Raw genomic sequence first — 14059 nt, 5'->3', positions numbered from 1 at the left:
AACACTCATTCCTCACCTGTAACTCACCAAACACTCATTCCTCACCTGTACCTCACCAAACACTCATTCCTCACCTAACTCTCATTTCTTCCAATTAATTTCTGCACTTTTTCTTCTTCGAATGGAGGCTGGACTCGTAGCCTTCACGGCGTTCAAACTTCTTAACAGCAAAAAAGTATTCTCTCGCAATGTGGAGAACACTGACGTATGAAATATCTAGCATTTCTCATTGGTTTAATGGCGTTTTTATCTATAGTCAGAATAACTTGTAACGAGATGAAACTTAAAACTTCGACGCACATGAGATTGTCAGTAAATTGTCAAAAACTCGCATATGTAAACTTAGCCGAAACGTTGAATTCGTGAATTTTTTTTTTTTTTTAGAATTCCACATACAGAACAATATGGCTGTTTCTGCCGGGCATAAAGCTAGGAGGATGAATAAAATGCAAGTTTAAAGTGAATCACATTAATAAAAATTCTTAAAGAAATATATCATGAATAAGAGAATAACCATTGTCTCACTGCGCATAGCTCACCGTGTCTTTATGAAGATTAAAAACTTCCTAACTTGAAGAAATAACAATGGATATAATTATATATTAAACCAAAAACATAAACAATCTATGAATCAGTATTCAAAGGAAGCATTTCGACACTGAAAATATAAATCAATGAATTTTTTGGTCATTAATCACACCGTTTAAATGAAGAATACGAGAGATCTAATCTTTCTTATCGCCATAAATCTTATAAAGGAAAAGTAGAAACGTAGAAACTAGGGTAACCGCTTTTCTTTTGGCTCTATCAGTAAAATAACTTGGTTTAAAAGAAAATATAAAGGAAAAATAGAAACTAGGGTAACCGCTTTTCTTTTGGCTCTATAAGTAAAATAATATTGTTTAAGAGAAAAATAATGCACAAAGAACTGAAGTTGGATAAACTATATTAAGGCAAATGACATTAAACATCGTAAGTCAAGAACACATAATCGGTGGCCCGCGAGATGTGCATAATAATAACACTATAAGAACTAGCGCGACCAAAAAAGGTTGATTTGTTAAAATTAGGAATTCAACAAGATCCTTAGGGTGACGTGTGAACATATATGTGTTAGAATACATAGATGCCAAGGTTTATATAGTATGAGGGAATAGTTTGGATAATAAGAATGAATGAGGTAAGGGTAAACAATTCGACGCGAAATAAGTTGGTTAAATACTGAACAGTAAATAAAATGACAGGAAATAAAAATTACTGAAAAGGCTCAAACATATTCTTTGGTGCAGAAGATACGACAATTTTGGCAGCAATTGTATAGAAAAACTGATAAAAATAATACAGATCCCAAAATCGGTTAGGTATATTAATTGTTGAGCTTTCCAATTGCACAAAACTAGTTCAGATATTTTTTTTCTGTTACCTGCGGAAGGAAAAATGCGTATATTTTTAGCAAACTTTCATATATAAATATATAAATGATTGGTCACCATCGTTAGTAGGAATAAACCTTTCACAGCGAGTTAGTTAGTTAGTTTAGTGGCCAAATCTTTACTAGCGCTTCAGCTATTTAGCTATCTCGCACCGAAAGTCAAGATGAACATCACCATAGAGGTGGAAGGTCTCAATTATTCATCACCCACAAGGGGCAGAAGGTCTCAATTGTCCAGCCCGCTGAAGCTGGCTCGAAAGAAGCAGCGTTAGCATCTCAAAGAGACGAAGTGACAAGGAGGGACAGGTGAAAAGCAACAGAAACGAAGACACTCGAACAAGAGGTCGCTTACACGGGACGTCGGCCGCCCGCACGAGAGAGACAGAGAAGGGAAATGTAAGGAATCCTGCCTTTATTATAACTTAATGTAAGGAATCCTACCTACATAATAACTTAATGTAAGGAATCCTACCTACATAATAACTTAATGTAAGGAATCCTACCTACATAATAACTTAATGTAAGGAACCCTACCTACATAATAACTTAACCCCACAACTGAGACCTGCAGTCAGACACCGCGCGCTCAGCGGTGGGGCGCTCAGGAACAATCCCCCTAGGAACGAAAAATCCCATAGGACTTTTGACGCGCACAGACACACGTCAGAATTTCCCCCTGAGGGGCCTTTCACAGCAACATAACACCGATTCGTACTCGGAAAATAACGATTGCACATTCGTTTACCCAGGTTGTTGCGTGATGCAGAAAAAATAGTTATGGCGAGTCAGCGAGACAGTGATTGTCGTGCAACTTCCAATGGCATTAGTACCCGTAAAAACTGACCTATCACCCACCTCCTTCACCTGATTTATCACCCCGTCCATTAACTGACCAATCACCTCCCTCCCTAGTTGCCACCACCAGGATGGGCAATTACAACAAAAACAACATTGCAGATTCTACAAGCGTAAACTCGCTACGAAGATCCTGCCTAAGTTATATGCAGTAGAATGAAAAGTTGAATAGGCGACCAAAACTTTTATGGAGATTCAAGACATATTTAGTAAGAAAATAATCGTACGCATTCACGTAGGCGGCCACGAGAGGCCGAAGATCTCAAAGGCAACAGCGGTAAAACTGGGCTTGATAATAACAGCATCTCGGGGTGACGGACTAGGGTTAAGTGGAAGCAACAAAAACAAGCGAGTGAACAGCAACAGAAACGAAGAATGGACTAGGAAACAGCAACAAAAACGCAGACACTCATACAAGATATTTTTATTTGGCACGTCGGATAGCAACACAATAGACAGTGGATTGAAGTTAACCCAGATAACTATCTAATTAACAATCTACTAACTCAAATAAATTTCAAGTCTCATGGTATGGTGAGGCATTCCGACCTATACTGACCAGACTCGCGCGCTTGACAAATTCAATTTAGAAACACCTGCCGTGTAAGTACAGAATTAATCTTGTAATTTGATTGAACTTTCTAGTTTTCATCTTAAATTCTACAAATACTTTCAAGGAAAGTGCAATAATACATCCAAGACATAGCAATTTTTTCGCCCGCTTGTAGAAATAAAGCCGAGGACACAAATTTCACTGTTTCACCTCACACGTTCATAACATGTTAAGCAATACAGGATTTACGCCAGCATATCATTATAAATATAGATACAAATAATATACAGCTTTTAGCAGAATCACTAAACATAATGGAACATTAATATTTTCAAGTAAACATTAAATAAAATCAACAACGGAAAATTAACATTCAAGATAAATAAATCGAGAAAATATTAAATAAGGAAGATTTACAATTTTAGTTTTACGTCATAACACATTGACGTTTTCCAATTAAAATCGTTTCATGATACCTAACTTATTTTATTTAAAGTTTGCAGCAAAATGCCTAACAAACATTTATTTCACTTGATACATGTACTTCTAGTAAAACAGATCATTGAAAAGGGCGTTCAACTTACAACTCAATTTTAAAATTAAAAATAATTCTTTCTTAGAATGACATAATAAATTCATCGATCACAATATCTTAGAGACAGGTTTGATCGCAACCACTAGCAGAGGTACGGCGACGGTGATTTTTGGCGTCGGGATGATTTATGAAGTGACTGTCGAGGTGATTTTAGGACTGAACGTCAAGGTGATTATTCTAGGATTAGAGTGTAAAGGTGATTTTTGGCGAGTACTGACAGAGACAGTCTCCCATTATTCATAATGAAAAAATGGAGAAATGTGAGAAGCGGTAGCACATTAAACATGGAGTGGACGATCCAAACCACAATATATAAATAACCTTTACACACGCGATGTGGTGGAAGAGTAAAACTTATTAAAAGGTAAAAAGAAATGCAAAGACAGGGTAAAGGTGGCAGCGCGCCATCGTGGCTTGGGTGCAACATCCGAAACATCTACCAAATATACTAAGAAAATTTATTTCAGATTCCAAGAATTTGACGCTTGGTATCAATGACAATCAGAAGTGGAGATTTATATTTTTCACAAAGAAATGCTGTTCCGTACACCTCTGGCGAACAGTTTGCGCTTTACTGCTGTGCAGACCATCTTGGAACATATTTTGCTGGTCCTGCACGACATTTATTAAAAAAATTCCTGCTCAGTGACGCTTTAGAGCATCTTGTGCTCTGTAATGTTATCGTGTAATGATTTAGTGACTTCTAGTAAACAACTCAGCTCTATAACACTTCTTTTTGGTGGCGGTACAACGCTCCATACACATCCTAATCCTCTAGAACATCTTTTCCTTGGTGGCAGTATAACGCTCCATATACACATCATGATGCTCTAGAGCATCTTCTTCTTGGTGGCAGTATAACGCTCCATATACACATCATGATCCTCTAGAACATCTTCTTGGTGGCAGTATAACGCTCCATATACACATCATGATCCTCTAGAACATCTTCTTCTTGGTGGCAGTATAACGCTCCATATACACCTCATGATCCTCTAGAACATCTTCTTGGTGGCAGTATAACGCTCCATATACACATCATGATCCTCTAGAACATCTTCTTCTTGGTGGCGGTATAACGCTCCATATACACATCATGATCCTCTAGAACATCTTCTTCTTGGTGGCGGTATAACGCTCCATATATTTGTCATATCCCTCGGTCTCCTCGAGCTGCTTCGAGCTGAACAAATTACCAGTGAGGCACAGCAACGACACTTGCGAGTCGGTGAGCAGCCCTAGAGGCAGGGCGCTCAACTGCAGGCAGTTCTCTTCCAAACGCAGCGTCTTCAACCGAGGGCACTCCCCCATCTTGTCTGAGATGCTGGAAATCTGAGGAAAAATTTTTTTGTTAGGTACTTTTACTTCAGTGTCCTATTAGTTCTATTAAAGCAATAGGCCTTTATTTTATTATGTAAGATAAATGCACTTGATGTCAGATTTAAAAAGAGGATGTGGACCAGATTGCCTCAATGAAGGATGTGGTAACGGCTGGTCTTAAATATTGTTTCGCAATGTTTATAAATATATGTTTCACTGCGAGTGATATAACAGCTTTGACCCATTCCAAGAGAATATATGTCAATATACGTCGCTTGATAATTAAATGGTGACATGAATACAATATTTGAAAAGAAAAGCAGCAGAGGGAGAGCCAGATATTATGTCACGGAAGGTTAACAAATTCTGTTCACCATGGATACCACATGGTTCTGGACAACATGTATACCATGACATGTGAGTAGGTCACCATGGATACCATGACGTGAAGGTAGGTCACCATTGCTACCGTACCATGACGTGATGGTAGGTCACCATTGCTACCGTACCATGACGTGATGGTAGGTCACCATTGCTACTGTACCATGACGTGAGGGTAGGTCACCATAGCTACCGTACCATGACGTAAGGGTAGGTCACCATGGTTACCATGACGTGAGGGTAGGTCACCATAGCTACCGTACCATGACGTGAGAGTAGGTCACCATAGCTACCGTACCATGACGTGAGGGTAGGTCACCATGGTTACCATGACGTGAGGGTAGGTCACCATAGCTACCGAACCATGACGTGAGGATAGGTCACCATGGTTACCATGATGTGAGGGTAGGTCACCATAGCTACCGTACCATGACGTGAGGGTAGGTCACCATGGTTACCATGACGTGAGGGTAGGTCACCATAGCTACCGAACCATGACGTGAGGATAGGTCACCATGGTTACCATGATGTGAGGGTAGGTCACCATAGCTACCGTACCATGACGTGAAGGTAGGTCACCATAGCTACCGTACCATGACGTGAGAGTAGGTCACCATAGCTACCGTACCATGACGCGAGGGTAGGTCACCACTGCTACCGTACCATGACGTGAGGGTAGGTCACCATTGCTACCGTACCATGACGTGATGGTAGATCACCATAGCTACCGTACCATGATGTGAGGGTAGGTCACCATGGATACCATGACGTGAGAGTAGGTCACCTGGTTCTGGTTGAGGTTGAGCTCTAGCGCATTAAGGGTAGCCACAGCGTCAGGGACGGCGGTGATGCGGTTGCAGGAGAGGTCTAAGAGGTCCAGGTGAGGCAGTCCACACACTTCCACTGGTAGCTGCTCCAGCCCATTCCCACTGTGTGGTCATTTTATTTTACACAATTGTCAGTCTTATAGTAATGCTAAGCCCCATAGAACACCTATAGAAACTCTGAATAGTTTTATTCCCGCTGTGTGAACATTTTCTTTTACACAATTGTCAGTCTTATAGTAATGCTAAGCCCCATATAACACCTTTAGAAACTCTAAATAGTGTTATTCTCACTGTGTGGTCATTTTCTTTTACACAATTGTCAGTATTATAGTAATGCTAAGCCCCAGAAAACACCATTAAAAAATTTTTAATTTTCATACAAATTTGGAATTCAACAGTCACTCTCCAAAATATTTGCACACAGTTGCTCAGTATTGCATGGCTGTTACCTGTTAAGCAAAAATCTACTCTTGAATTTTACACCTAGCCCTCAAAACTATGGATACAAACAATTTTGTATGACTGTACTGAAATGAGTGCAAATTTCTCAACCAAAATTCAGAGTATTTGACATAAAAATTTTGAATACCTGAAATTAAAATATTAATTTAAATAGAAATATGTTTAATTGTACAAATAGTACAGTATTATACAACCAGCCTTAGCACAAGAGTTTTGAGATGGTTGAGCTGAGCTATGCTGGGTGGTAGCGCTGTAAGGCAGTTATGCTGAACAGACAAAGTCTCAAGCTTGCCCAGGCGACCGATGTCTGCAGGAAGGCTGCCTGCAAACATGCAGAGAATAAACTTAAAATGGGATTCTGCATTTCTGCAATACGAAATTATTATTCATTTTATAAGTAGATAGATAGAGGTAGGGCAGCACTTGTGTGGTTTTTTAATACATCAAAGTATATTAGGGTTATTCTGCAGTAAAAATTATTAATTATAATTAATATAGTAGGAATTGAGAATTGTTTTTAACTTATCATTACTTTAAGAACATATTTATTTAATTAAACATAACACTGTAGCTTTTATTCACTGGTATTGTTGTTAGTAGTTCAATGATAATAAATGAATATTGCAGGTAATATTGCAGCATATCACATTGCTAGTACAAGAGGAGTAGTAATTAGTAGTCCATTGAACAGAATGGTAGACCGAACTGGAACTTTTTCACTCAGAAGAAACATTCAAGCTTAAAGAACACTCAACAACAGATTCAAAGCTACAATTGTCTTTCTCAATATGGAAGACAATGTACTGAATTTATTGATTACTGTTATCTTTATAATCAATTTCTGGATATTCGTGTTTACACAAATATCCTTTCTGAATTTATTGATTACTGTATCACCACATGCGCATTATCATCAGAATTTCTAGGAAATATCACTCATAATAAAAACAGTTCAATTAAATTTATTCTAATTAACATAAACTTTGTCTTTTATTAAGTGACCAGAATTTCCTAATTACCTACATAAACTTTGTCACTTATTAAGTGACCAGAAATTTTCATCATCCAGAATTAAGAATAACTTACTAATTTTGTTATTATTCAACTGGAAATTTTTGAGTGTTGAGATGTTGGTGATGGTGGGAGGAAGAGCTGTTAACTTGTTATTGGAGAGATCTAGTGTGCGGAGAGACCCAGCAACAGCACCAAGGTCAGGAACCTTGTGGAAAAAAGAGAACAATTGTATTTGATGATTTTGTTACATGGTACACTTCTTGATATATAAAGCCTATATTAAACTAGTGATGATAATTATTATACCATCGAGCCATCACTCCATTGGCAACATATAGAACATATCTACAGTAAGATGACATTTATAGAAATATTGAGTCTTTGATTCAAAATTATATTTTTTTATTAGAACATAATGGTATATAAAAAAAATAGTACCTGCACAACTTGTGAATTTTTTAGAATGACTGAACTTAAATTTCACTTTGATCTGGTCTGGGTAATTTGTATGGTACCTATAATTTTGCAACTATTTATTTACAAAAAAATATATTGTATGAACTTATTTGCAATAGTAAATATACTTCTTGCTAGGAGGCTTAGCATGAATGATCATGTCTATTTTATATTTAGTGCTATAGCTTCTTGACAGAATTACCCTAATAGTAGTAAGTTTAGCCTTTCAAATAACTTAGAAATTTATTTTTACTGAATACCATTTGTATAAAACATTTTTCTTTTACTGATGAAAACTCTCACAATATCTAGTAGGCAATAATCAGCTATGAAAGGCAGTAATTAAAATTTCTTTAACTAATTGTTGTCATGACAATATTTGGTTCATCAATTTATGGAATGAAACCCCATTTAATGAACATCAAACTTTGAGATGATGTAAGAGGGAAAGAACCAAACGATTGTAAGCTATAGAAAAAAATTGAAGTAATGAAAGAAAAAATAAATACAGACATAAGAATTTGACCAATCTCTCCTACCACATTATCTCCAAATATCTTTACATATTTACTATACATACTTCTGTAAGTTTGCGGTCTGTTAGCACCAAAGCTCCAGTCTTGGAAGCTGTTTCAAGATGTTGCTTGACTTTTCCATTTGAAGAAGCAGACTGTCCCATTTTTTATGAATTGGAGGTGTAGTGTGATTTATAAATTCTATATCAGAAGCAGAATCGAGACAACCAAGGTGAAGTCCTCAAATGTAAGTAGGTATTATCTGGAAGAAAGGATATGCATAAAACAATTTGGCAATGATAGCTATTGGTTGGAGCCCTGAAGTCAATATCCATTGCAGCATGTGAGACTGTGAGAGAATATTTTCAATGACATTCTAAAATATGTTAAACAAATCAACAATAAAACCAACCCAATTGACATTTTTATGTACCAATAACTTTTTATTTCAGCTTCAAAGTTAAGAAAAAAAATAGCTAGCTGCATTTAATATATGATTCGATAAAGTAGGAAGTAGCAATGGAAAATTTTTGCAAGCCTATGTATTTACATCAAAAAGTGATAAAAAATCTTTCATTGGGTTTGAACAATTAAGCATGAGCACTTTTCTGCTGGTTTTTTATCCAATTCAAATTTCAGGGTTAAATTCTAGTCTGGAAAAGTCCTATTTTTGTCTGAAATATCGCGGCTCTAATATCATATAATTTCAGTAGGTATGAAATCTCGCGGCTCGAATGTCATAAATTTTTGTTCGATTAAAAAATCGCGGTTTGCACTTCGCAAACATGTCATTTCATAAAATTTTCAACTTCCGCAATTGCCAAGTAGATATATTCCATACTAGAACCAGAGTAGCACTGACATAAGTGCTAACGTTATTAACGTTGACATTTTTACAATGCGAGTCCTAGGTACGCATATTTTTTACATCCGATTGTGACTAAGCAGGCACAAAAAATTATAAAAATCGCGGTTTGCACTTCGCAAACATGTCATTTCATAAAATTTTCAACTTCCGCAATCCGCATTGCTTTACCGTTTCCGCCAAAAATATCTTGCAGAAAAAACATAAACATCGTAATGTAAACAAATAAACAAAACGTTTGTTGAAGATCGCGCATAGTTGCGGTCATGTCAAAGCGGTCAGACTGTATATTAACACGTGCTGAACTTACAGTAGAGACAAATTTTATTGTTGCCGTTTGACTGTTTAAGGGTAAAATGTCAAAGCGGTCAGACTGTATATTAACACGTGCTGAACTTACAGTAGAGACAAATTTTATTGTTGCCGTTTGACTGTTTAACAAAAGGGTAAAATTAGAGATTTGGGGTAACACGTGCATAAACTTTGTAAATAAATTTGCATTCGCATCTCATAAATGGCTTTTCATGGCCGAGATATGGAATTCACGGCTTGGTGAAATAGAATCACGGCTCATAGAAATGGAATCACGGCTGGCAAATCCATAAAACCACGGCTCGAAAAATTCAGTCACGGCTCGCCAAGAAGATATATTCCATACTAGGTTAAATTTTCCCCAATTTTACACTCATGGCTGGAGTGGTAACCAATGAGCAATGAATGACCAAATTCTGCATATTCTCTATGGGCAATGCCATCATGCCATGTAATGTGGTAATGGGTTAGAAAGTCCTAAATCCTGTTTAAGGCTGTTAACTGTTTTGATATGATAAATAACATACTATAATCAATCCTCAAGATTATAGATGATTATGCTTAAAGTTATGAAAAAAAGTTAGTAAAGAATCTCAATTATGTTCTTAAAAAAAAATTCTCCAAGGGCAAGGACCTTAGCCCTAGAACTAATCTAAAGAGTCGAGGGTGAATAACCTCCAGCAGGAACAGAGTGCAGACCAGCTCCAGGCTTCAGACTTAGGCTTCCTGTTCTGGTTTTTCATGCTTTTTATACTTACTTGGTTATTTTTTCATGATATGGTGCATTTAACAACGAAGACATTTGCGCTCACCAATTCACCGTGCTACTAAGTCAGGAAGTGACAGTTAAGGACTTACGGAGAGTTACCAAGTCAACATCAGGTTCAAAGTTTGAGTTTCTAATCAGCTGATTGCTAAAATGTTGTTACTTATGCATGTGGTTGCGGAACAATTGAAAAAATCTAATAACTGAAAATTCTTCAAAGTACGTTTTTTTTAATCATCTGTTGTAAATTAGACAAACGTGTAATGAAGAAATCTCAAAATTTAAATCATCCCTGTTAAATTATTGATAACGGTCAAATCTAAAACTTTAGATTTCAAGTCGATAATTATATTACGACGATCTTATTCATCTCTCGTAGTTAAAGGTAAACATATGATTCATATTATTTTGTAGCTAAATAATTTTTACTTATTTCTGCACACATTAAGCCATGGTCATAAGCATTTCTATTCACTTCTACAGTTTGATCTCAATTAACGTTACAACCACTAGTCAGATGAAGTAGAATCCCTAGTGGTTTCATAAAATAATAAGCCTGAATATCGAACTTACTCAGGTAAAGTTTCACTGTTGCCTGAAACCCATACTCACTGCACCGAGCAAATAATTCGGGGTTGCGGATGACGCTCGGACTCAGTGTGCATCAAGAATTTGTGTGCCAGGGTTGTGTATCATGTTGGTAAGTTTAGATTTCATCTCCAATACTGTCCTTTTATTATATGTTTTGAGATATGTAGCCCAGAATTATTAAAATTTATTGAATTTCAGCTGAGAAACTTGAAGTGTTAAATAATATTTATGATTATTAGCATATATCAAAAGAACTGTTTGCGAAGCTGTGCTCGGCTACAGACCTTCAGTGTTTCACCACAGGGACAGTGATGACTCAACCGTTCTAGTTCATTTACGAACAACAGGTGGTGAATTTTATCATCTCATTCAATTTATGATTCGTTGATATTTCCATCTGAATTGATTATTTCTGAACTGCTACGTAGCGTCAATAGCATATGAGTCGTCAACCTTGAATACAAACGACAAATAAAATAACACGAATTGCTTAACTGCTTTCGTAATAGTAGGCTCGTTTGATATTTTTCTTCATTTCGGTTTTGTCCCCATTTTTTTCTGTATTGCACAGAACAAAATGTATTCCTTTACAGCATTTCATGGTATCATTGGCATGTATTACTATGACATCATGCGAGTCCATAATTATATGTTATTTTCTAAAATCTGAAATCGGTTGTACTGTTGTACAAATGTACAGTCATCACAATTCAATACGAAATGTGAACTTTTACCCCTACATTTCGCCATTTCCTTCAATTTAAGTAAAAAAAACCATCTTGAATAAAATATAATATACTGCCAAATTTCGTTCTATAAATTTTGAAAATATTTAAATGTTTTCCTTCAAACACATCGATGTTGTTATGTCACTACCTCAGTTATATTGCAGTTAAAATGTCTAGTTTCTAGTTATTTCATAGACAGTTTTTTTTTGTGACATCCATAATGTGCATTCGGTCATTGAGCTTGCATTGATACTAAGTTATAAATAAATTAATCTAGAGGCAGCTGCCGCTGGTTTTTGGCACATGCACTTGTTGGCTCTTGCCGATCCCCGTTTTTCGTAAGTTGGCGAGGCATTCTTTTCTTGCCTTAGTAAGTCCTCGCAACGGTTCGTTAACGACCCTTAAACGATTTGTTCAGACTCGAACTTGCAATGGAGAACAGATTTTACTGGCAGCGGATAGTTAACGGCCCGGTAACGATATATTTCGACTCGAACTTGCATTGGAGAACATATTTTATTGGCAGAGGATAGTTAACGGCCCGGTCACGATATATTTCGACTCGAACTTGCATTGTAGAACATATTATATTGGCAACGGACAGTTAACGGCCCGGTAACGATATATTTCGACTCGAACTTGGAGAGGACTGATATTACTATTCATCATATTTAAACCTACGCTATCTGTGGTCTCCAGTCCGACGAGAAACCATTAACCCACCAACCAATCACCGACGAGAAATTGGCCACTGCGTGTACTTAGGACGGTACACGAACTTAGGCTGCTACGTGTACTCCGGTCGCTACTTGTACTTAACCGAGTTCTGATAGCACGGCCTCAATTATCCGAAAGGAACAATCTATTACCAAAAACAGAATAGAATCAGTAATTTATAGGAACATTTATGAAGTTTAGTCTTCATTTGTAGTATTTAAACTCAATAAAATATGAATTTGCTGCTAGGATAATAAAGTTTTATTAAATAGCTGCGGGATACGGGACTACGGCATGCCGCAGACAACATGCGCTCGTATTCGGGCCAAAGGCCAAATGAATACGGTATAACAAAGGTCAAATGAATACGGTATAACAAAGGTCAAATGAACACGGTATAACAAAGGTCAAATGAATACGGTATAACAAAGGTCAAATGAACACGGTATAACAATGGTCAAATGAACACGGTATAACAATGGTCAAATGCATACGGTATAACAAAGGTCAAATGAATACGGTATAACAAATGTCAAATGAATACGGTATAACAATGGTCAAATGAATACGGTATAACAAAGGTCAAATAAACACGGTATAACAATGGTCAAATGCATACGGTATAACAAAGGTCAAATGAATACGGTATAACAAAGGTCAAATGAATACGGTATAACAAAGGTCAGATGAATACGGTATAACAAAGGTCAAATGAACACGATATAACAAAGGTCAAATGCATACGGTATAACAAAGGTCAAATGAATGCGGTATAACAAAGGTCAAATGAATACGGTATAACAAAGGTCAAACGAATACGGTATAACAAAGGTCAAATGAATACGGTATAACAATGGCCAAATGCATACGGTATAAAAAAGGTCAAATGCATACGGTATAACAATGGCCAAATGCATACGGTATAACAAAGGTCAAATGCATACGGTATAACAAAGGTCAAATGCATACGGTATAACAAAGGTCAAATGCATACGGTATAACAAAGGTCAAATGAATACGGTATATCAAAGGTCAAATGCATACGGTATATCAAAGGTCAAATGAATGCGGTATAACAGAGGTCAAATGAATACGGTATAACTTAAATAACACGTAAGATAAAGTATCAAGTGAAGCATCTTCATTTAGATTATATAGCAACCCTTCGTTGCATACTTGCTTCTTAAATAATTGTTAGAGCTAGAAAATTGAAAGGTATTATAGTCGCTTCGCTTTAATGTATGGGTATGTAATGCAATACATGATATTATGTAATATGTACTCATATTATGATAATTATGATTAAAATAATTATTTATTCTCATATCTCTTAATGTAAAATTTAGTTAATTCAGGTAAAATCTGCGCTATAATCACGTAAATTTATTATTCAATAGCAAAAAAGTTATAAATAAACAATACAATTGAAGAAAATGTTTAATTTCTTGAAATTTTCTCTGGGAAAAAATTCATCCGCGTGTCTTATTCATCCGCGCGTCTTATTCATTCACGCGTCTTATTCATCCACGCGTCTTATTCATCCACGCGTCTTATTCATCCACGCGTCTTATTCATCCACGCGTCTTATTCATCTACGTGTCTTATTCATCCGCGCGTCTTATTCATCCACGCGTCTTATTCATCCACGCGTCTTATTCATCCACGCGTCT

General features: G+C 36.5%; 2 protein-coding genes across 15 annotated transcripts in view; one reads left to right on the top strand and one right to left on the bottom strand.

Annotated features, from left to right (window-relative positions):
- Positions 1-2695: 2695 nt before the first annotated feature.
- LOC108679372 (leucine-rich repeat-containing protein 57) lies at positions 2696-10958 on the bottom strand. 3 transcript variants are annotated; one of them, XM_018167993.2, is made up of 7 exons: positions 10346-10512; positions 8476-8672; positions 7512-7644; positions 6624-6747; positions 5921-6065; positions 4549-4767; positions 2696-4492 (listed from the first exon to the last, which is right to left on the bottom strand). In XM_018167993.2, the coding sequence occupies exons 2-7, from the start codon at positions 8572-8574 to the stop codon at positions 4484-4486; spliced, it is 729 nt and encodes a 242-aa protein (XP_018023482.1). In that variant the 5' UTR covers positions 8575-8672; positions 10346-10512; the 3' UTR covers positions 2696-4483. The 3 variants fall into 3 exon arrangements, with proteins under 3 accessions (XP_018023482.1, XP_018023481.1, XP_018023480.1); XM_018167992.2 differs by lacking the exon at positions 10346-10512 and adding an exon at positions 10927-10958 and having other exon boundaries at positions 2696-4767; XM_018167991.2 differs by having other exon boundaries at positions 2696-4767.
- A 66-nt stretch (positions 10959-11024) lies between these two features.
- The window catches only part of LOC108679369 (intracellular protein transport protein USO1), a 43218-nt gene continuing 40183 nt past the window's right edge, over positions 11025-14059 (top strand). For all 12 annotated transcript variants that reach the window (XM_047881560.1, XM_018167983.2, XM_018167982.2 and 9 more), the window contains exon 1: positions 11025-11053. The gene's annotated coding sequence lies outside the window, so the exon portion shown is untranslated. The remainder of the gene's footprint in view (positions 11054-14059) is intronic.

This window comes from Hyalella azteca, unplaced genomic scaffold (assembly GCF_000764305.2).
Source record: "Hyalella azteca isolate HAZT.00-mixed unplaced genomic scaffold, Hazt_2.0.2 contig8310, whole genome shotgun sequence".
Lineage (NCBI taxonomy): Eukaryota > Metazoa > Arthropoda > Malacostraca > Amphipoda > Hyalellidae > Hyalella > Hyalella azteca.
The sequence above is the reverse complement of the archived record's forward strand: the minus strand, read 5'-3'. Positions and strand labels throughout refer to the sequence as shown.

What these genes read in the sequence shown, in the direction of transcription:
- LOC108679372 (XM_018167992.2), bottom strand. Translation starts at nt 8,574, where the DNA reads ATGGGACAGTCTGCTTCTTCAAATGGAAAAGTCAAGCAACATCTTGAA. An exon ending in CAGACCGCAAACTTACAGAA is followed by an intron (nt 7,645 to 8,475) that starts GTATGTATAGTA and finishes TTTTTCCACAAG; the next exon opens with GTTCCTGACCTTGGTGCTGT. An exon ending in GTTGAATAATAACAAAATTA is followed by an intron (nt 6,748 to 7,511) that starts GTAAGTTATTCT and finishes GCATGTTTGCAG; the next exon opens with GCAGCCTTCCTGCAGACATC.